The sequence below is a fragment of the Erythrolamprus reginae genome, chromosome 1 (assembly GCF_031021105.1).
Source record: "Erythrolamprus reginae isolate rEryReg1 chromosome 1, rEryReg1.hap1, whole genome shotgun sequence".
Classification (NCBI taxonomy): domain Eukaryota; kingdom Metazoa; phylum Chordata; class Lepidosauria; order Squamata; family Dipsadidae; genus Erythrolamprus; species Erythrolamprus reginae.
The window spans coordinates 311,345,159-311,369,556 of NC_091950.1; the positions used below are offsets into that span (position 1 = coordinate 311,345,159).

At 39.4% G+C, this 24,398-nt stretch overlaps 2 protein-coding genes across 3 annotated transcripts in view; one reads left to right on the forward strand and one right to left on the reverse strand.

Moving 5' to 3' along the window:
• Positions 1–2,309, reverse strand: part of MED23 (mediator complex subunit 23) — a 71,273-nt gene extending 68,964 nt beyond the window's left edge. For both annotated transcript variants that reach the window (XM_070733528.1, XM_070733527.1), the window contains exon 1: positions 2,165–2,309. In XM_070733528.1, the coding sequence (XP_070589629.1) occupies positions 2,165–2,215 (51 nt within the window). In that variant the 5' untranslated portion in view covers positions 2,216–2,309. The remainder of the gene's footprint in view (positions 1–2,164) is intronic.
• A 4,123-nt stretch (positions 2,310–6,432) lies between these two features.
• ENPP3 (ectonucleotide pyrophosphatase/phosphodiesterase 3) overlaps positions 6,433–24,398 on the forward strand; it is a 77,192-nt gene continuing 59,226 nt past the window's right edge. Inside the window, exons 1-5 of the mRNA XM_070733530.1 lie at positions 6,433–6,683; positions 7,475–7,650; positions 17,505–17,583; positions 20,115–20,237; positions 22,312–22,437. Coding sequence (XP_070589631.1) covers positions 7,528–7,650; positions 17,505–17,583; positions 20,115–20,237; positions 22,312–22,437 — 451 coding nt within the window. The 5' untranslated portion in view covers positions 6,433–6,683; positions 7,475–7,527. The remainder of the gene's footprint in view (positions 6,684–7,474; positions 7,651–17,504; positions 17,584–20,114; positions 20,238–22,311; positions 22,438–24,398) is intronic.

Below are 24,398 nucleotides of genomic sequence, written 5' to 3' on the forward strand. Positions count from 1 at the left end.
ACACGCGCGCCGCTTCGCAGCTGTCTCCTGAAGCCGAACGCGGAAGTTAGCGTTTGGCTTCAGGAGACAGCTCCTTGGCGCTTGTATCTCGAATTTGGGCTTGTAAGTAGAACAAAAATATCTCTCCCCTCCCAGCTCTTATCTCGAGTTGCTCTTAAGTAGAGCAGCTCTTATGTCGGGGTTCCACTGTATATGGAAAAAGATTGCAGCGCCCAAAAGACTGCCACCGGGGGCGGTTGCACGCAAATTGGTGCGCAGTTCACTACCACACCAATAGCAACCTACTAATGGTCGGGGATGTTTGGAGTTAGATGCAGTTGGACCTCATCTAGGTTGCCCTAACAAAGTGACCATTCAAAGGTCCATCTTCCTCCATGGGTTGGCCATGGAAGCAAGAAGCACAAGGACCAGTTGTCATTACTAAGTTGTTGTTGTTGTTATTCTTTCTCCTCCTGCTCCTCCTGCTCTCTCCTCCTCCTCCCATTTTATTTATTTTGTCCAATACACAATGAGGGTTTTAGTGGGTATATGTTTTGCCGGGTTCTATGGTATGAGTCTCCCGAAAATTCAAGGGTACAAATTTCAGACACACACACACACACACACTTGAAAATTCAAAACAATGTCCTTTATCACAAAAATTCATAAGAAACAAAGCACCTTTTTGTATTGCAAAGAGCACTCGTCCCAAAACAACCTGGTAGTCAGTACAATCCCCTTAATCAGTCCTTAAGTACTTAGCTAACAGCTGTGAAGAAACATCACAGCCCTCTTCTTCCACAAAGTGAAACACACACACTTTGCTCTGCTTTGGTTTCAAAGTCATGAAAAATCAACAAACAGCAAGGCACAGTCCTGAAGAACAATGATAAGATAATCATCCACAATGGCCCAAGCCAGCACGCTGCTATTTATATCAGCAGCTCTAATTACTGGAGCCCCACCCAAAAACGGGTGGCCTCTCTTATCTCCTGTAATATTTCCTCAATTGGTCTCTTCTATGCATAAGTCTGCGCCTGCGTGGATCTAACACTTCCACATCCGAATCAACCGAAGATAATGGAGATTGGCTTCCTGGGCTGTGTGCCACGCCCCCCTCTTCCAAGTCACCCCCACCTTCTTCTTCATCCGAGGAAACTGCACTACCTGACTCTGTCGGCAACAAAACAGGCCTATGACATGTTGATGTTTCCCCTGCATCCACCTCCACATTCCTTGGGGCAGGAGCTGGCCAGAGCCAACCTCAACAGTATATATATATATACACAGAGTAAAATACATGAAGGTTATAGAGGAGATACTCATAGTAAAATATGTCTAACAAAGAATAGAAAAGAAGATATAGGAATAGAAGATATCAATGAAAGAATAGAAGAGGTATAGGAATAGAAGAAAGATATAGGAGAGCAATAGGACAGGAGATGGAAGGCACTCTAATGCACTTGTACTCGCCCCTTACTGACCTCTTAGGAATCTGGATAGGTCAACCGTGGATAATCTAAGGGTAAAGTGTTGGGGGTTTGGGGATGACACTATGGAGTTTGGTAATGGGTTCCACACTTCGACAACTCGGTTACTGAAGTCATATTTTTTAGTCAGGTTTGGAGCGGTTAATATTAAGTTTAAATCTGTTGTGTGGTCTTGTGTTGTTGTGGTTGAAGCTGAAGTAGTCGCTGACAGGCAGGAAGTTGCAGCATATGATCTTGTGGGCAATACTTAGATCTTGTTTAAGGCGTCTTAGTTCTAAACTTTCTAGGCCCAGGATTGAAAGTCTAGTCTCCTAGGGTATTCTATTTCGAGTGGAGTGAAGGGCTCTTCTGGTGAAGTATCATTGGACATTTTCAAGGGTGTTAATGTCTGAGATGCAATATGGGTTCCAAACAGATGAGCTGTTGTTAGCTAGTCTATTCTCTTTTCCTCCTTCTCCCTCCTCCCTCCACCACACATTCCCCGTTGCTTTGATTTCTCCCTCATCTGCATCATGTTGCAACGTCGAACGTTTATTTCTCCCAGCAAAGATACCCATCTTCTACATTCTGGCGTGCACACTCCCGCTTCCCACCCCTGCAACCCCGCAGCGTTCCCCATCTGGCGGAGACCCTCCTTTGATGATGGAAGATTGATGCTCATGATCAGGACTGCTGTGGCAGGCGGCGGAACTCACCACCACCTCCTCGAAGATGCTCTGCAACTGCGCCTCCATCGGGACCGCCATGGTGCGATCCCGAAGCTTCAGTCCACCACGATCCGGCCGGGAGGAAGAAGCAACAAGGATCGCCTCTCGCCGTCTCTGCTTCCCTTCGCAGGAAGTGTTCAGGAAGGCGCTTCCTTTCGCATCCGGGTCAAGGGGAGCTGCTGGAGGGGAGGATAAATGATGCTGCTACTGCTACTGTTAGTAGTTGGGAGGGGGATGCTGTAACCTTTACTCGCTGCAACGGATTGGAGGGTTTAAGGACAGAGACCTCCCATTTGCTTGCTTTTAAAGCAGGGCTCTCCAAACTTGATAACTTTTACGATTTGCGGACTTCAACTCCCAGAATTCCTCAGCCGGCTGAGGACTTCTGGGAGTTGAAGTCCACAAGTCGTAAAAGCTTGGAGAGCCCTGCTTAAGGGGCGTGCATAAGTGCACCGGTGTGCCTACCGTCCCTGTCCTAATGTTCCCTATCAGTACCCATCTCGTGTATATAAATAACGTTATATCTATGTATATTACCAATACGTACTTGACAAAATAAATAGAAGTAAAGCGCGCCAAACTCGTATTTTGCCAGTGGTGGTAAACTGGCGAGCTCCTCGATTTCCTAAGGCAATACACATTGGACTGGACTCCCGATTTCACAACGCATATCAGGAGTGACTCCGACCATTGTTTCTCTGCTCCGAAACAAGAACAAGCAGTTTTCCTCCAATAATTTAATTTGGTGGCCGAATTAGTTTGCAAAAATGCACAGTCACCAATTGCATTAACTTGCTTCGCACAAGACACTGGAAAATAATTTGAAAGATCTCTTGAATTTCTTTCTGGAGAAAGAAAAATAAAGAGTCTGAAAAAGAACTGCAGAAAAAAAAACAATTGCTGCCAATCTGCCTTCCATTGAGGACCTGTATACAGTACTGCATTAGTCAAAAAGAGGGCGGTGAAAATATTGACTGACCCATCACATCCTGGACATAAACTGTTTCAACTCCTACCCTCAAAACGTCGCCACAGAGCACTGCACACCAAGACAGCTAGACACAAGAACAGTTTTTCCCCGAACGCATCACTCTACTAAACAAATAATTCCCTCAACACTGTCAAACTTTTTTCTAAGTCTGCACTTCTATTTCTACTAGTTTTTCCTCATCATTCCTATCATCCTTTCCCCCCCACTTAGGACTGTATGACTGTAGCTTGTTGCTTGTATCCTAAGATTTTTATTAATATTGATTGTTTCTTCATTGCTTATTTGACCCCTATGACATTCATTAAGTGTTGTACCACATGATTCTTGACAAATGTATTTTTTTCTTTTATGTAAGATGAGAGCATCTGCACCAAGAAAAATTCCATGTGTGTCAAATCACACTTGGCCAATAAAGAATTCTATTCTATTCTTAATAAACGAATATTTGGGATTTTGGGATGTGATGATTTAGATCTGTTTTGATGAGATAAATATTGTGAAGTGTTCAAGTTATACATGTTTGCTTTGCATTTATAATCTTTATGTAATGGTTTACATTTAAGATGAGACAATATTTGTACTGTTTGTTTGAATATTGATTATTATTATTTTTAGGGTTTTTTTAAACATACATTTTGTCATTAGATTATTCTTGAACATTTGATTTGAAAAATAAATGAAATTTTGATAGGGAATTAGACGATTAGATCACCTTTGATTAAAGAAATATTATCAAAATTTAAAATTATATATGTACTATTTATGATTTAGATAAGTTAAATTTTTAAAGGAGAAGAAAAGCATAAAAAAACCTCAATGAAGTAATGCAAGATCGGAAGATGTGGAGAGACCTGAGCCATAGAATCGCTTAAAATCAGATGACATCAGTCATCAACATAGCATGGACAATGCACTGCATTATTTTATAATATAAAAAGGTTACTGTCTTTGAACTTAATGTTTAATACTAATGTATTCACTGCATTTTTTTTTACAAATATTTAAAAAGAAAAGAAAAAAGGAACTTATTGGAAAGGTACATAAATGTTAGTTTTCTAATTTCCCCATTGTTCACATTCCAATTAATTTTCTATAGCACTTAGACTTAAATACGTACTGCCCTCTTTAAGTGGTTTTACAGAGTCAGCCCATTGCTTCCCACAATCTAAGTCCTCATTTTTCCGACTTCAGAAGGATGGGAGCACAAGTCAATCTTGAATCAGTCAGGATCAAACTCCTGGCAGTTAGCAGAATTAGCCTGCAATATTGCATTTTAACCACTGCTCCACCCCAGCTCTTATATTTACAGCCAGTAATCCCCATGTTACAAGCACAATTGAGCCCAAAATTTATGTTGCTAAGTGAAACATTTTCTAAGTGAGCTTTGCCCCATTTTACAACCTTTCTTGCCACATTTGTTAAGCGAATCACTGAAATTGTTATGTTAGTAACATGCTTCTCCATTGACTGCTTGTCAGAAGGTCACAAAAGCTGAGCGCATGACCCTGGGACATTGCAACCATCATAAATATAAACCAGTTGCCCAGCATCTGAGTTTTGATCACATGACCACGGGGATGCTATTTTGGTCATAAGTATGAAAAACTGTCATAAGACTTTTTTAGTGTTGTAACTTTGAATGGTCACTGAATGAACTGTTGTAAGTCAAGGACTACCGATATTAAACTTAGAAGACCTGCTTAGAAACCATGCTGTCAGTTTATATTTGACTTACTGTGTGATATATTGTGTATAGGATAACCTTACTTGCCTGAAATCAGTTAAATTTCTATTTTGGAATACTATACCAACCAATACTGTTAGTTTTCCATTGCTGCATACTCTTAAAATATAAGTGCCATTGAAAAAAGTGACTTATGACCATTTCTCACACTTACAACTGCTGCAGCATCTCCATGGTTACATGACCAAAATACAGATGCTTGACATATCTGCGGGGTGTGTGTGTGTGTGTGTGTGTCACGTGATCATCTTTTGTGTTCCTCTGACAAGCAAAATCAATAGAAAAACCAGATTCACTTAAGAAACATGTTATCATCATAACTGCAATGGTCGTAAAATGGGGCAAAATTCACTTAACAAATATCTTGTTTAGCAACATAAATTTTGGCCTCCATTGTGATTGAAAGTTGAGAACTACCCTGATTCAGAGATGGGCTTTAAAAATGTCAGCAACGGGTTCTCTGCCCAATTGCAGGGTGGGCGTGGTCATAGTGGGTGTGGCTTAGTCAGCCTTCTGCACCACGGTGGTGGTGGTGGCGGGATTCCAGAGGCTTTCCTTGAGCATTTGGGAGGGCAAAAACTGCCTCCCCGGGCTCTGGAGACCAGAAATGGACCTGTTTCCTGCATTCTGAAACTTCCAGGAGGCCCATTTTTTTGCCCACCCCGAGTCTCCGCATAGGCCCTGCACTTACCTTGCATCCAAAACAGACAATATGGAGACTTCTTGGAAGGGTATGATGGGGTGGGAGGGACAGAGTGGGTGGGGTCAGACAGAGGTGGCATTTGATGGTTCTCCGAACCAGCCATAACCTTAGCTACGTGTTCTCCAGAACCTGGATGAACCTGTAGCAACCCCCTGCCCTGATTTAGTTTTGTTAAAGAAAAATATTTCTTCCAAAGTTAAGTGAAGTTTGTCACAGCCATGATGTAGCTCAGTAAATTGGGAAGCAATGTGAGCTTAATAAAGCGGCTTCTATTCTTTGATTTAGATGGGATTACAAAGGTCTTGTCAGAGGTCAGGAAGATATGTTTGGATTTGATAGGAGAAAGGAAATTTGTTTGACTAAGATAAAGTTCAAAAGCCAGTGAGAAGAAAGGGTGCAGCTTCCAATTTGTTAGATTTATTTTCCCCACAGTGTAAGATTTAATGCCAAGCCTGAGGAATCCAAGTGACAGAACCTGGAAACAATTCTCCAGTCATCTTCTATTAGCCAGCTCATTTCTTTGGAATCTTATTTTCCCAGAATGTTTGCAAGAAAGATTTAGTTTATTTACGATAATTCAATAGCCTCATTTTTCATCCGCCGTTTGCGCTTACAGATATTGCCGATTCTCAGCCTTGGCACAAACTCTTAAAATACGCAATACGCCCACATTTCCCATCGCTCACATATGCCCATACATCAAAAGAGAACAATGGTAGTATGTGACCTTGTTAAACAGGAAGAAAAAACAAAATGTCCATTGGTTGCTGTTGATTAAAAAAAAGGCTTTAAAGAATTCCAGAAGTCACACTTTGCAAACACAGGACTCGGCAGAATGGCACTGGATTAAAGAAGTGCTCAGTGCTTCTCCTATCTGTTGTGCTTTGGCAACAAAACAAAATCATTATGTTTTGGACAAAATAAATAAATAAATAAAATAAATAAGAAGCAAAGCAACCTCTCAAACAGTTTACCTTTACACGAGGTGCTTCAGCACAGACCAGAAGAAGATGGAAAAATTTGCTGGATCATGGAAGACAATTGCAACCTGCCTACTCAATAGGTTACGGTGAGTTGAAACAGCATTGCCCTTTCATAGCTTTCAAATGTGTTTGCTGAAGCATCACTAGTCCATGGGTTGGGGTCATACGGTTCAGCCATTCTTTACACTATTTATTCTTGCGTCATGGGCAAAACATGGTTTTGGAGTCAAAACATGAATTTGGAGAGGTCGACTGTGGATAGTCTAAAGGTAAAGTCACAGGAACTGAATTTAAACATGCCTGGGATAAACATATATCCATCCTAAGATAAAATACAAGAAATAGCACAAGGGCAGACTAGATGGACCATGAGGCCTTTTTCTGCCGTCAATCTTCTATGTTTCCAACATTCCTTAAATGAAAAATGATGAAATAATTGCCACCATATGATATCTACTGTTCTGGATCCAGAAAAATAGGCAAACAACATGCATGAAAATGCATAAAAAATAAAATGTTTTTATTATTATTTTATAGGTACACTGCCAGAGTCCCTCTGTGAAAAAGATAATCAGTTCATAAATGTGATTCATAAACGAATAATTATTTTTAACAATGATAAAGTAGTGCAAATATTTGATTTATTTGAGTGTTTATGTTTTGGTTGTTGGCTCAATTCCCATGGCCCCCGCCCAATGAAACCTTTCCATTTTTATTTCCTCACTTTCGATTTCCAAACTTAATCACTAAAAATTCCTTCTGCTCTTTACATGTATTGGTTAAAAGTAGATTAGGTGTCCTTCCTCTAAATGAGCAAAGGCTGCTCTTGTTTATATGCCACCAGTAAAGTGATAATACTCTCTCAATTTCTCTTCAGCTCAAGCGCAACACAACAGAAAGAGCTGGGCAGAGCAAAGAGTAACTGGAAAAATGGAAACGTTTGCTACAGATGAGACAGAGATTGGAGAGAAGACCACTTTGGACCTGGTAGATTCCCATTCAGAGACAATTATTAAAAGAAGTACTCTTAGGAAATATAAGATACTCTGTGTTGTAAGTATTATTTTTTACTTAAATTTGAAAGTTGCGTTTGTTATATCCTCTCTGTTTTAGTTTTGTGATTAATAGCATAAACATGCTCCTCATTTTCCATTGTTTGCCTGGGGTGGTTTTTTTTCTTGTCACATTTGTCAGTGGACGGTCTGCTTCAAGGGCTAATAGAGACACCTGAAATGTTCAGTGTTAGCAAAGTTGGGAGATATCGCTGTTTCTTGTTTAGAATATATAAATACCTCCCTTGCCCCCATCTGACTCTCTCCCTTCGTAACAAAAGTGGATGTTTACATCTGTGTTGTATTATACTACTTTATTAATGTGAAATGTTATAGAGAGCCAGTTTAGTGTTGCAGTTAAAGGCATTTTCCCACTAGAAAGTGAAAGACTGTGAATGCTAGTCCCACTGCATAAAGCTAGCTGGATGATTTTGGACCATTTTGGGGCAGGGAAATTGCTCACAGATTACTTTTCCATATACTTACCAGGAATTAACATTTACTTGAAGGGACAGACACAAGGGAATTATTATAGATTTAATTTATAATCCGGTGTATCATAAATTTCACACATCTGAATTGTGGCATGGAGAAACTGATCCACATTGGCTAAGAATAATTCAGATCTCCAGGCAAAGGATAGGAGAAAAAGTGTGATTTCATCCTGTTAAACCGGAGATGTCTTAGAACTGGATTAACTCCTTTCATTACAGACACCTAGGACAATAAACTCTATTATATAAGGATTCTTGTTCTGGGTTTTGGCTTCTTTCACCAAATATGTGTGCCAAAATGAAGTGTCATATATCCTGAAAAGTGAGAGATTTCTGAAGTAGTAGGTCCGTATTTGTTTTTTGAGAGCCCTCTTCTTGCTCTGAACTTTGACATACGCTTATCAAAGCTCTTGAGGCGTATTTGTGCTTACTAAAGACTAATAAAAGAAGTAACAATGTTATCTTTGGGAAAATTCCCAACATAGTCTAAGAGTGAGCGATGAACCTTTTCCGTAAATTTATGGTTCAGAAAGAGAAGACAAAAGTTATTATGAGGCTTTCTGTCGCTCATTCTGCTAGAGCAATGATCGCTAACCTTTCTCTCATTGAGGCCAAAAGTGTGCGTGTGCATTTGCGACAGCATGTGTATGCGTGCCACCACCACCCATAATGCAATTGGCCCTCCCTATGCATGTGCGCACGAGCCCCCTATGTTCCCACCGCCCCTCATGCATGGACATGCCCTCCCCAATGTTTTTCCTGTTTCCTGTGTATGCAAGTGTGACCCCCCCCCCAACATTTTAGGTAAGCCATCCTGCAGCCTCCTGGGACCAAAATGGCCTATGGGGAGTGGGCATCACCCCCCGATGCCCCTCTTTTGGGCCTAGTAGCCCTCCCTACTATTACAAGTGTTATGTCTGTCATGTATGCAGCTTTAGTTCTCTTTAGCATTTGTCTCCATTGTTTTGTGATGGATTTCCTGCCTCTCTAGGATTTACATCTATTTGCTTCTGTGGGTATTCCTGTTCCTGTTGAATATATTTATCGTATTTATATTCTTGATGGCTTGTATGGGGTTTTAACTGTATTTTGATTAAACTACTTTAAACACCTGCAGCTCTGTTCTTGCTGGGGAGAGTGAGAACATTACAAGCAACTTAGTTATCTTCGCCACCAATAACACAACTACAACTCCAAATCTCAACCAAGAAATGCTCTGTCCTACATATTGGCAAAATGAATCAGAACACCAAATACAAGCTGAATAAACAAGACCTTGCAGACAACCCTCACTCCATGAAAGACCTTGGAATACACATATCAAATAATCTAAGTGCCAAAACCCACTGCAACAGCATGGCTCAAAAGGCTTCAAGAGTTGTTCACCTAATCCTATGTAGTTTCTGCTCCGGTAATATCATACTACTAACCAGAGCATACAAAACTTTTGCTGGACCAATCCTTGAATATAGCTCATCTGTCTTTAACCCACATCGCATTTCAGACATAAACACTTTAGAAAACGTCCAGAGATACTTTACTAGAAGAGCCCTCCGCTCCTCCCTCATAACAGAATACCCTACGCAACTAGACTTACAATCCTAGGTTTACAAAACTTAGAACTACATCATCTTCGACATGACCTAGGCATAGCCCATAAAATCATCTGCCACAATGTCCTTCCTGTCAATGGCTACTTCAGCTTCAACCACAACAATACATGAGCACACAGCAGATACAAACCTAAAGAAAATCGCTCTAAACATGATTTCAGGAAATACGACTTTAGTAACTGAGTACTTGATGCATGGAACTCACTACCTGTAGTTTCATCACTAACCCCCAAAACTTTACCCTTAGACTATCTACTGTTGACCACTCCTGATTCCTAAGAGGTCATAATGGGTGTGCACAAGTGCACCACCGTACCTTCCGTCCCCTGTCCTAATGTTTCAATTTTACTAGTATCATGTATATAAACAGTGTTACATCTTTGAATACCACCAATATGTACTTAACAAAACAGTAAAAGAAATAAAAATAAATAAATCTTTTGTAGCACAGTGCCTTAGGGACCCATCGGGAAAGCTAGGCACAAAGAAACAGCCAGGGTGAAGGCTGACACTTTCAGGAACCGAGGCTTGGAGCAGTTTTGGAGCTTGTTAAGGAGCACCACTCCTCTGCCCCAGCAATGCATTTTCAAACCTGGGCTGCTTGGGGTGAAAAGCTACTGCAATGGCCTGGGCTTGAAAAAGCATGCCTGATGCTGAGGAGAGTTTCTCCTTAACAAGCTCCAAAACTGCTCCAAGCCTTGGTTAATCATGGGCACTGGATTGCCTTCCCCTATGCCACTAGCCACGGGAGGAATAATAATAATAATAATAATAATAATAATAATAATAATAATAATAATAATAGCAGAAGCAGCAGCAACAACAACAACAACAATAATAATAATAATAATAATAATAATTTATTAGATTTGTATGCCACCCCTCTCCGCAGACTCCGCAGAAGGTAAGGTCATGAACAAGTGGGAGAGTGGTAGTGGTGGGATGTGGCAAGCTAAGCTGCAGGCAACACTCCAGGGTCATAGTTCCCTCTAAGCTGAGCAGTGAGCAATCGCTCACTTAAAAATCATCATCAACTCAGAGTTTTCCCAACCTGCCCAGAAGCCGAGAGGGAAAGAGTGAGAGGGAAGGAGAGAGAGAGGAAGAGAGGAAGAGAGAGAAACAGATAGAAAAAAGAGAGGAAGGAAAAGAAAAAGAAAAAGAATGGGAGTAAGGAAGAGAGAAAGAAAATCAAACTCTAGTTTGAAACTAGCTCAACTATTTAAGTGGCATTTTGATATTGATAGAGTTGCCCTATTATGAGCTCACTGTTATAGACACACAGTACAGTATTTTATTTTGAAATTCTCTGAGGCAAAACAGGGTGGGTTTTTTATTTGTTTGTTTGTTTGTTTGTTTGTTTATTTATTTATTTATTTATTATTTTTGTGCCGCTCAGACACTATACTTTTCCGCCCCCCCCAAAAAAATTAGAGGGAACACTGTCCAGGGTGTGGTGACTTAGCCAGCTACAAAAGCCTAGGGGGATGGGGGGGGCTGCGGCACGCTAGGCTGCAGACACTGTAGCCTGGAATGGAGCCATGCTGGGCTCTGTTGGCTTAGCCAGCCATGTGAGCCAGGTGGGGATGGTTACAGCAAGCTAGGCTGCAGACAGCGTGGACTAAATAGAGCTGCACTGGGCCAAGGCAGCTTAGCCAGTGGACAGGCAGGTGGGGGCGGGGCCAGCTATATGTCGTTACCAGTTTGGCGAACCATGTCAAATTTTCCATACCAGTTTGCCTGAACCAGTGTGAACCGGCTGAATACCACCTTTGATGTATTCTTGACTTGGCTTTTATGCTTCTATAAGACTTCAGTCTTTCTGTTGTAACAGTAGAAAGGTAGCTCTCTTTTCTGGTCACCTCTGTCCTTTACGGCTCAGAGTGCACTGAAGCATGCTTGGGTCAGTCTGTTCCTGCTTCTGTTGTTCTACATAGGTTACTCAATAATTGTTATTCTTTCCGTGTGTGTATTTACAAAGCTTTATCTGAAAAAAACATTTACATCCTTGAGTTACGAAACTAGAACAATGACCAATATTTGGGCAGTGCAGTGATGTCTAAAGAAAATAACCTGAAATGAGTTTCCTCAAAATAAAGTTCATGTTTAAATGACTTACCTTCAAGTAAAGATGCTAGGAATGGCAATGTTGTAATATGTTCAGGCATGATCCCTCAGAGTAGGGGTAGGCAAACTTGGCTCTTCTATGAGTTGTGGACTTCAACTTCCAGAATTTCTGAGCCTATCATGCTAGCACAGGAATTCTGGGAGTTGAGGTCCACATGTCATAGAAGAGCCAACTTTGCCTACCCCTGCCTCAGAGTTCACATATGCAGGGAACTATCCCCCGGCAGTGGTGGGCTGCTAGCTGGAACGCCTAATTGGGCTCACCTCCGCGGCTCTGGAGGTACCATGGGTTTGAGCGGAATTATGTTTCTGTGCCCATGCAGGCAGCAGGTAGCATGCACGGAAGCAAAAACCCTTGCCGGAACATGGGTGCACCTGCATCTCCGTGCACGATTTTGCTACCTATACGGGTGCAGAAGCATAATTTCGCTCAAACTCACGGTACCTCCAGATTAGATTAGATTAGATTTATTGGATTTATATGCCGCCCCTCTCCGCAAACTCGGGGCAGCTCACAACAAAGTAAAAACAATATATAATAGCAAATCCAATACCCACCAATCCAATTACAATTTTAAGCTAAAAAATTCATAAAAAGCAACCCCAGAATATTAAAAAACAAGCACACAATCAATCTAACAACAAAACAACATGGGCAAGGGGGAGATGTTTCAGTTCCCCAATGCCTGACGGCAGAGGTGGGTTGTAAGGAGTTTGCGAAAGGCAAGGAGGGTGGGGGCAATCCTAATCTCAGGGGGGAGCTGGTTCCAGAGGGTCGGAGCCGCCACAGAGAAGGCTCTTCCCCTGGGTCCCGCCAGATGACATTGTTTAGTCGACGGGACCCGGAGAAGGCCAACTCTGTGGGACTGAACCGGTCGCTGGGATTCGTGCAGCAGAAGGCGGTCCCGGAGATATTCTGGTCCGGTGCCATGAAGGGCTTTATAGGTCATAACCAACACTTTGAATTGTGACCGGAAACTGATCAGCAACCAATGCAGACTGCGGAGTGTTGGAGTGATATGGGCATACTTAGAGAAGCCCATAATTGCTCTCGCAGCTGCATTCTGCATGATCTGAAGTTTCCGAACACTTTTCAGAGGTAGCCCCATGTAGAGAGCGTTACAGTAGTCGAGCCTCGAGGTGATGAGGGCATGAGTGACTGTGAGCAATGACTCCCGGTCCAAATAGGGCCGCAACTGGCGCACCAGGCGAATCTGGGCAAACGCCCCCCTCGCCACAGCTGAAAGATGTTTCTCTAATGTGAGCTGTGGATCGAGGAGGACGCCCAAGTTGCGGACCCTCTCTGAGGGGGTCAATAATTCCCGTAATGGATGGACAGATAGAATTGCAGAGCCCCGGAGGCGAGCCCAATTAGGCATTCTGACCAGCATCCCACCACTGCTCCCCAGTATGTTGATCATACACATGTATGCATCACAGTCTAGTATTAATCAGAATCAGCCAACCATAGCTGATGTCTTTCTGATGTGAGTTCTAATAATAAAGTAGAAGCCCTACCATTAATCTCATCCAATATTTTAACAGTGATCTTTCAAATATTCCAAAAATTTTCCTCTGAGAAAAACCAGAGAATTACAGTAATCTTTGTTTACCAAGCATGATTGGCACCGGCAACTTGGTCATAAAGTTAAATGATCACTAAGTGTAACCACAACTGTGTTTACATCAGGGATGGGTTCCTACCTGTGCAGACCAGTATGTGCGCCCTGGTAAAGGCCCACTGGTGACATAATTTTGGCATGACAGTTCCAGTACTCTCTGTGCCAGTCTGTGTGCGACACCTTCTTTATTGGTAAATTTTCAATATTTTTTTTAAAAAATTGGCTTTGGATGGCTTCTCCTTGTCCTCTGCTTTGAAGAAAAGTCCTCCCACCCACTCCCAGGTTAATACTGACCTTTATTTCTTAAGCCAAAGCACCGCTGAGCAGCTCCTCAGCTGTGTTTCAGGCTGAAGCATCCTTCTGAGCATGCACAGAAGTAAAATTGGACAAGGGGATGCGCACGCATCCCCTGAAACATCGCAATGCGCACCAACAGCAAAGGTAACTGGAACCCACCCCTGGTTTACATCCAAATAATTTGGATATCTGCTGGTAAGTTAGGGCTGTTTGGAGGGGTATCAATAATTGACAGATGAGCCTTTTTCCTCTCTGGAGGGAAGAGGCCCTTGGGGACACACCAGGGTGGGGGCCAGGGCAGGGTACATTTGTTCTCATGGTATATGTCTCCCTTTGTTCTACCTTTTCCCAGGAATGTGGCAAGAGGTTGTGGGTGGAGGAGGAGGTGGAAGAGGAGGAGAAGATTGTTATTCACCAGGGCTCTATTAAGGGTCACGAGGAGAGAAGAAATAGAAGCAGCTTTTATCTGTAAAAAAGAATGACATCATGGGTCATGGATTGACTAGTTCTATTATTGTACAGATTGTAAAATTGTATTCAAACCAAAAAGAAAAATTAAAATGCAGGGGGGAAAAGATGAATTGATACCTGGACTTACAGTATGTTTCTCCGGATGTCTTTTTTTTATATCTCCCTCCATCCTTAACCAGCCTGGTCCCTGCTGAAATGATGTTGAAAGTTAGGTATTTCTGGGGAAAGTTTATTCAAGATTTGCTTCCTCATTATGGGGAAGGAAACCTCTTACATTTCTAAAGACTTGCAATGTAAAGACTGAGCACAATTCACCCTAATGAATCAGCTGTCATTTTTGGCATTTCAGAATAGGCATTCATTTCTCTGATCCAGTTCACAGACTGGCAGTTTATTGTTCTTTTTGTATATCTTATCCATTGTTCTTTAACAGATTTTGACTGCCATTATGAGCTACCACACCATTCTCTTGAAACAATGATGACTTATCACTCATAACTATTTTTAATTTGCCTAGGGAAAGAAAATACTATTTGTTTAAATAAATATTGCATAAATTTATTTATTTTATTTATTTATTTATTAAATTTGTATGCTGCCCCTCTCCGCAGACTCGGGGTGGCTCACAACAGTAATAGAAAACAATATATAATACAAATTTGATAATTAAAACTAAAAACCCATAATTTAAAAAGGCATGCACACAACATACCATACATAGACAGTATAGGCCTGGGGAAGTTATTTCAGTTCCCCCATGCCTGATGGCAGAGGTGGGTTTTAAGGAGTTTACGAAAGGCAAGGAGGGTGGGGGCAGTTCTAATCTCAGGGGGGGAGCTGGTTCCAGAGGGTCAGGGCCGCCACACAGAAGGCTCTTCCCATGGGACCCGCCAAACGACATTGTTTAGTCAGCGGGACCCAGAGAAGGCCAACTCGGTGGGACCTAATCGGTCGCTGAGATATTTATTGTGAATATTTATATCATTGGAGAAAGGTCACATATAGAATTTCCTGGTTTGGTAGTATACAACTCTGTTCATTTAAATAGAAACATAATGTCAGTCTGCTACTTGAAATAGTACCATACATCATTCAACAAGTAGAAATGTTTTTTTAAATTTTTTTGTGTGTGCTAACTGATTTAGTTCAGACATATGAGAAACTATATTACATTGTAATGTGCATGGGCAATCATTTTTGCTATTATATTGTTTGATTGACATTAGGAAAGTAGTTTGCTGTTCCCTTATTTTGGGAAGAATTTTGACTTCCAACTTAAAGTTCTGGAACATCCCATAAGTTAGTAGATATTTTTATTTTATTTTATTTTATTTTATTTTATTTTATTTTATTTTATTTTATTTTATTTTATTTTATTTTATTATTTTATTTTATTTTATTATTTTATTTTATTTTATTTTATTTTATTTTATTAATTTAATTTAATTTAATTTAATTTAATTTAATTTAATTTAATTTAATTTAATTTAATTTAATTTAATTTAATTTAATTTAATTTAATTTAATTTAATTTAATTTAATTTAATTTAATTTAATTTAATTTAATTTAATTTAATTTAATTTAATTTAATTTAATTTAATTTAATTTAATTTAATTTAATTTAATTTAATTTAATTTAATTTAATTTAATTTAATTTAATTTAATTTAATTTAATTAATTTAATTTAATTTAATTTAATTTAATTTAATTTAATTTAATTTAATTTAATTATTTAGTCCAATACACAATGAGGGTTTTAGTGGGTATATATCTATATACACATAGTAAAATAAATGATGAAGGTTATAGAGGAGATACTCATAGTAAAATATATTTAAGAGATAATAGAAAAGAAGATACAGTAATAGAACATATCAATGAAAGAATAGAAGAGATATAGGAATAGAAGAAAGGTATAGGAGATATAGGAGAGCAATAGGACAGGGGACGGAAGGCACTCTAGTGCACTTGTACTCGGTCTTATGCTCAGCTTTTGGAGTACAAACAAGTTTGGCTAGATCTTGGGACCATTTCTGACTATCATAATTGTCATCTATTTTAAAGATGTTAGACTTACCTCATCTGTTTTTCCTTATTTCTGAGAAAAACAGAAATTGTTTCAGTGTAATTTAGCGCTTTGGAGCCATGTAACACTTTGACATAATCAGATTAATTTGAACCATATTTTGTGGTCACAAAGAAAGTGGAATTATCTGCACATTTTTAAAACAAACCACAATTCCCTATTAAGCCTGAATCCAGGTTAAAGTTTAGTTAAATTTCCATTATAAAATAAAATAAAAGCAAAACCTTGCAATGTATCCTCACTTTTCTTTCTATCATGGAATTCTAAAAACATCCCAACACCTTTTTAGATAAATCATTGATATACTAACAAGAAGGTTCCTCAAAATTCACTGAATTTAGTGAGGTAAGCAGGTCCTTGCTGTTGTGCCGGAGTGTTTCAACCGCCCATAATTACAGGGTAATTAGTCCAGGAAGACACACACCAAACAATAAAAGGAAAACCCAAAAGTTTTTATAAACAGAAAAAAAAGAAACAGTTCCCTTTTTAAATGTCAAAGGGATTTTCTGGTACACACAAGGCACAAGTTAAATGCAATCCAATTGCTCACCCAATAACTGGGAAATTGAGTCCAATTCTAAAGTCCAGAGAGTCCACACACAACCTTGAACAGCACACAAACCACAATCTTGACGAAACAATGAATCAGATAACCTGTCACAAGGCTAAACCAGCACGCTATTCTTTTTATCTGTAGCACTAATTACAGCAGCCCCACCCAACCACAGGTGGCCTCATTTATCTCCTGTAATAATCCTTCAGTTGTTGTCTCCTATGCATCACTCTACGCATGCGTGGATGTGTCATACATTCTTGTTCCGAATCCAGGGATGATACAGATGTTTAACTTCCCCCCGGCTGTCTGCCAAACTCCCCTCTTCCCTGTCACTCACACTTCCTTGGTCAGAGGAGGCTTCGTCGGCAGATTCCATCCGGAGCAAAACAGGCCTGCAGCACATCCACCTGCACATTCCTTGGGGCAGGAGCTGGGCCAGAGCTAACCACAACACTTGCTTTGAGAACTAGCTCCTTTTAATTCTAAAGACCTTGAGGTTGAACATGTATTGTTTCTTTTTGTTGATTTTCTTGTTGAGAATGTAAGTACAATATGATGTATTTTAAATTTATTCCTCCTGTTGTTAATAGGTTCTTTTCATTTCCTTGGTGGCTGTAGCCCTTGGACTTGGTTTAGCGCTTGGACTGAAGGAGCCTGAGCAACCGCAATGTATGTTTGCTTCAACTGAACCAAAACAGTTAAGAAAAGGCCATGTTATAGCACTTTTCAGATAAAGATTCATTTGATTCAAGCTTAACTCATGGCGACAACATTCACATTCCTGTTTGTTCTTCTTGACAACACTATTGAAATCATTTGCCTCTGACTTCTAGGATTCTGTTCTATTTCATTATTTTATTTTATTTTATTTCCCAGGATTGCTTTAGTCACCCATCTCAATTTTCACAAAAAAGTTCAGTTTCACCTTTCTGAACTGAAAGCTTGACAGAGATTCAGACCCTGGTCACATGGACAGTCTTTATTCACCAACTAAGACAGCAGCTTCTTTACAAATTCAGACAGAGAACACAAATAAAAGACTAGAAAAAGTATCTGTCAATAACCTTAGAGATAATTGAGGGATTTCTGTAAAATTTCCCCATTCCCTTTCAATAAATTTTTTTTGTGAAGAATTTAGACATGAGCTATGTTTGGTTAAGTAATGCCAGCCATGGTGTATTGTTTTTTGTGTGGAAACAAATATTCACATATATTTTCTATATGCTAATTTAAATGCAGAGTCATAGAAATAAATATATATGTTTTTGAGTCCTGATCACTTTTATATAGACAAGTGTATTTTTCCAATGGCTCCCCACCCCACAACTTTCAAGTCAAGCCTATCACCTACAGTTCTCAATTTCCTGGTAGTCTTCTGTATGCAAAACTCTGCTTAGTATCTGAGCCCAGACAAGATCACTCAGATCCTATTGTCTGATAATGTTTAGAAATAATAACTGCAATATAAGTAGAAACTCAACACGACCCATTACTCAACACGACCCATTGAAACTTGACAACAGGCAATTGGCTTGCCTACTCAGTTGTCTTGGTTATTAACAACTCTTAAGTGTTTTTTGTTCCCCATTAGCTCTAAACTGGACTTGAGCACAAGACAGCCCTTTAATTATAGTAACATAAAGTAATGAGCACTGTAGTTTGGAATAATCTAAAATGTTAAGTAGATTAAGAGCTCTGTTTAAGAAGTACTGCACAAGGAAGTTAGAGGAAGTTGCTACAGATGAATGATAAGGTACACAAAATGCTTGATCTAGAAGACATGGGAAACAGAACTATTCAGCTAAAATACTGAGTTTGCTTTTTAGAACGGTTGGTGGAATTTTCTGTTCCCATCCCATCTCCTGGTGCTACAATGTTCCTGATGAAATTTAAGTGAGAGAGGATAGATGGTGGACAGACAGAAGGATAGATGAAATCTGTCACGTTTGATTTAGCCTTATCTAAAAGGATAGGGTAGGATTAATATTCCTAGCAAGCATAAAGGAGGAAGAGAATAAAATTATGGAAAGAAACTTACGACAGTGCTCTAGGGATTAAATATTCAAAAAGTGTCATCATGCTCTTTTCAGCTCCTAGGTCTCTACATGCATCTAGAATGAATCACAGTATCTCGTGTTAATGTCCCTTGAGTAAATTGAAAAGGAGTTAGAGATTTTTGCTTTAGTCACTGGTGAGGTATGGGTGTGGTCTGCCCTATGTTGATTTTACATATTGCATTAAAAGCAGGTTGTAGAAGTCTCCAAAAATGAAAGTCAGTCTAATTTAAGCCTTTAGTCTCAGTAGATTTTCAAATCGAGTGAATTCCATATTTATATTATAGTGCCTGGTTTCATGCTAGTGAGGAATAGCATGAAAACACAGGTTAGAAACATAGAAACATAGAAGTCTGATGGCAGAAAAAGACCTCACGGTCCATCTAGTCTGCCCTTATACTATTTTCTGTATTTTATCTTAGGATTGATATATGTTTATCCAAGGCATGTTTAAATTCAGTTACTGTGGATTTATCTACCACGTCTGCTGGTAGTTTGTTCCAAGGATCTACTACTCTTTCAGTAAAATAATATTTTTTCATGTTGCTTTTGATCTTTCCCCCAACTAACTTCAGATTGTGTCCCTTTGTTCTTGTGTTCACTTTCCTAGTAATTAGGTCTTCAAAAGGTAACTGGAGTCATAGTAATTAATATTAATTTAACTGTTTATTAGCCAAGTCGGCCTAGATAAGGAATAATGGACCCAATGAGGTTCCTTTCAACTTTGTTAATCTGTATCTAATATCACTCTGCACGTTACTGTTTAATTGCATTAGTCTGCTTATTGACGAAGCATGAAAAAATTACAAGATATGAAAATTAATTCCTAAGTACACTGGTGATTCAAGATAACCTTGGACATTAAAGAGAAGTGATAGAGAAGTGACTTTAACTAATTTATGTTCTGGCATACTTATTTATATAATTTATTTCATAAAACATGCATATAGACGAAGTGTCCTATGCTGCAGTAGATGTGTGAAACCTGTGTTGGAGTCCACTCAGTAGACACTGTCTGCAGTTTGTATGTGTGAGAGAGAGGCGGGGGGGGGGGGGAGAGGAAAGGATGATGTTTGGGTGATTAATCTTACTTATTTTCAGGTAATATCAAAATAATTACCTACCTCTTTTTAAAATCCTCTTTAGTAAGCTGCAGATACAGATGTAATGAGACATTCAGTGAAAAGGCACCGGGCTGTAATTGTGATGCCAAATGTACAGAACGCAATACTTGCTGCTTGGATTATGAGGCTACCTGTGTGCTACCAAGTATGTACAACTTTCCAATTACCATATTTTTCAGAGTATAAGATGCACCGGAGTATAAGACACACCTTAGTTTTTGGGGAGGAAAATAGGGAAAAAAATCTGCTTACCAGATATTAATCTAGCTAGTGTCCTTAGTCTGGTCAGCTTCAGCACATTATTTTATCCCCTGGTTAAGGGCTTTAAAAAAATATTCTGAGAGAGTAACAATGAAAGAGCTTGCAAGCAAGTAAGAGCTGGGGACATCATTAGCACCTGGAAAGAAACAGTCTGAGCAAGTAGAACAATGGAAAAAAAACCCTGCAAAGACTTAGGGCTTGGAAAACATTCTTCTTTGCAGAGAATAACAATGAAAGAACTTGCAAGCAGGTAAGAGCTGGGAACATTGTTAGCACCTGGTTAGGGCTGGAAAGAAACTTACTCAGAGCAAGTTAGAGTAATGAAACAAACCCTACAAAGACTTAGGGCTTGGAAAACATTCTTCTTTGCAGAGAATAACAATGAAAGAACTTGCAAGCAGGTAAGAGCTGGGAACATTGTTAGCACCTGGTTAGGGCTGGAAAGAAACTTACTCAGAGCAAGTTAGAGTAATGAAACAAACCCTACAAAGACTTAGGGCTTGGAAAACATTCTTCACAGAGAGAAACAATGAAAGAGCCTGCAAGGTAAGAGCTGGAAAGATTGTTAGCAGCTAGTTAGGGCTGGAAAAGAAAGCTACATTCAGAGTATAAGACACACCCTAATTATCAGCCTCTTTTAGGGAGAAAAAAATGTGTGTCTTATACACCAAATAATACAGTAGCTAATTTCATCCTAGACTGAATGATGATTTGTCAAGGCAAATGGACCATTCTATTTCCTGAAACATAATCATTTTCAATCAGTGAAGCAGAAACTAAATGTTCCTTTCTTTTGGGAAATCAATAGGCATTGGTTTTATGCATGCTTTGGTGAAACCAGGTGATCAGGAGGTTGATGACCATTCAATAAGAATCAGATCTCCAGTGTCCAACCATTTCAAACGATTGCATAAAGTTCTACAGAATGTAGAACATTTTCCATAGAAGGAAGGTACAAAATATATACAAAGAAAATACTGCAGTAAATGACACTCTGCAGAGTTTAATATGACAAGATATATTATGGCATATTTTTAACTGCAAATTGGAAGATGATTTTTCCAAAGCCTCTATGGGGTAAGACTGCAGACTGTCCCATGTAAACTTTCTCAGCCATACTTTTCAATTCCCAAAGTGTACTCATAAATGTACCTACTGATGCAGAATAATTATAGCAAAATGTAAAGCCCATAATTTTAAAAGATTTTTAAAAATCCCATCTTTACTATTTTTATAAATAGTAAATGTACATAGAGCTCCTTCCTCCTCCTATTTTCCCACAACAAGAACAAGAACAACCCTGTGAGTTAATTGGACTGAGAAAAGTGACTGGCCAAAGTGACCCAGCTGCTTTTCATGTCTAAAGTGAGACTAGAATTTATATCGCTATCATGTAGAAATCAGATGGAAGTGCAATGTATGTTACGTATTGACATATGGAGTAAATTTGCATAGCCGCCGCTGATTGGCTGATCTAGTGGTAGCAGAAATAAACTGCTGTCAATGGCTAGCAGGTTTCAGGGAAGCCCTTAAAAATGGCTTCCCTGAAGCCTGCCGGCAGTCCGTATTAGTTCTAGCTAATAAACAAAAAAGGTGCTGAACTGTTCCTACGTCTCGACTCTTCATTCCTACACAAATCTAACACTATATACATATAGTGTTGCTGAAGAGCAAAGACTTTCCCACTCCCATATTTAAGAAGAAATGAAACCATCAGATATAAAAAAAGCACCTGAAGGATACATGTGCACATATATATGTGGATATATGTGGATCTACCTTTAGCAACATACCTTTCTAGAAATACTCATGTTTTGTCACTGAATTCTATTCCAAAGATTGCTTTTCTTGCATTTTTATCTAGGTTTTTTGTACAGAGGTGTATATGTATATGTACAGAGGTGTATTTGTACAGAGGTGTATATGTATATATGTAATGATTATTTCCATTTTTATAGCTCAGAGTTGGTCTTGCAATAAATTACGTTGCGGTGAGAAGCGAATGGCCAATGTATTATGCTATTGTTCTGAAGACTGCTTGGAGAAAAAAGATTGCTGTACAGACTATGAAAGCATTTGCAAAGGTGAGGTTGAATTTTTGATAAAGCATTTTGATATATTACCGGTATCAGGAACATTTTAAGAAAAAAAATATATGAGGGAATTAAATGAACATCATACAGTTACATTTGGGAACTGTTCTTTGATAATAATACAAGTTGGATCTGACACAAAATACAAAAACCAGCAAAAGTCTTTAAAATTTTAAATAGCAATAGCATTTAGCAATAGCATTTAGACTTATATACCACTTCACAGTGCTTTACAGCCCTCTCTTAGTGGTTTACAGAGAATAAACATATTGCCCCCAACAATCTGGGTCCTCATTTTACCGATCTTGGAAGAATGGAAGACTGAGTCAACCTTGAGCCTACTGAGATTTGATCTGCCAAACTGCTGGTAGCCAGTGATCAACAGCAGTAGCTGCACCACCGAGGCTCTTTTTAAAGATGACTTTCCAGTTATCATTTCCCTCAAAATACTCCTTAGTGGTTTTGTATTTATGTGTTTAGAATTTAGATCCGTAAGGCTGCCCAACTCAATAATGAACTGAACTGAAAGATTTAAAAGATTAGGCCTTCAATGCACACAACGAAGGAAAGAGATATACATTAACTGAAACAGCCATTCTGCCTGAGGGAAGAAACATGTTGCCAGATATCATTTAAAGCAGTGCTGGCTAGACAATTTCGGAATTAAAGTCCACACGTCTTAAAGCTGCCAACATTGAAAATCATTAATTCTTGAAGGATTCGGGAAGTCTGAACCACTGGGAGGGCACTATGTATATGCTTCTGGGATCCTGTCCAGTGATGGGCTCCTACGGGTATGGTCAGGTACACAGAAACCGTAGAATTTTTTTTCTTTTTTTCCCTTCTGAGATCTGGGTATGTTTTTCCTATCACAGTAAATGAGGTTGAATGTGTATAATTTTAGAAGAGTTCTCTCTCTCTCTCTCTCTCTCTCTCTCTCTCTCTCTCTCTCTCTCTCTCTCTCTGTATACATACACATACAGTTTATATAGTAGATAATGTATATTTTTGTGTGCCCATGTATAATATGTATGTACACATATGGCATATATACATAGAATTAAATAGTATATCTTGAATGTTCAGTAATAGTAAATAGATAGGGTAATTGTATCTCTTTGAGGCAAGGAGAGGCCAGGCACCCTAACCCTATCCCAAACCCTTGATGTGAGTGATGTCAAGTTGGCCACCTTTAAGCCAGTCACATGACCTTTAAGCCACCCCCACTCACATGATCGTCAAGCCACTCCCACCTGGTCACATGGCTGGCAAGCCACACCCTCAAAATAAACCACGCCCACAGTATGGTAGTAAAATTTTTTGCAGCCCTTCAGTCCTATCAGATGGCCTTGTTTAATAGATGGGGTACAAAGCACATCTGTTCGCTCAGATCTTTGGGGATAAGCAGAAATAATGGAAGAGAGGCCATCCCTAAGTAGCTGGCTCTTATAGCATAAAGGGTTTGATAAGAGATAACCTACACTTTTGATCTCCACTTGAAAGCTTTCTGGTAATCTATCCCAAAGGTGCTTTTTCTCTCCAGACTTTTGGTAACCCATGTTCTTAAATAATAGAGATGGAATTTCCTTAATTGCTCATGTCACTGCAATGATCTTAAGTGCACTGTAGTAACCGCCCTGTGAGGTGACCCAGACATGAGTGATCATGCCTTCTCATTTTGAACTGCCTACTTTGGTCTTTCTCTGTTGGCTTTTTGACAACCAAAACTTCTGAAGCTTTTGTTCCACTAAGAGGGCTTATCTCTCTTGTCAATTGCCAGGAGTAGAACAGTTGGGCAAGGTGGGGGGGGGGGGAGGATATGTGGTGTCACTCTTATATTTTGCTTATTCATAAGTAGCGTTTTCTCTCTCCTTAACTTGAAGCTTCATCTTGCATTCCTTTTATATCGTTAAAAAAATGTTTCTAGGCTAGCCTTGTCTTTTTTTCCTGTT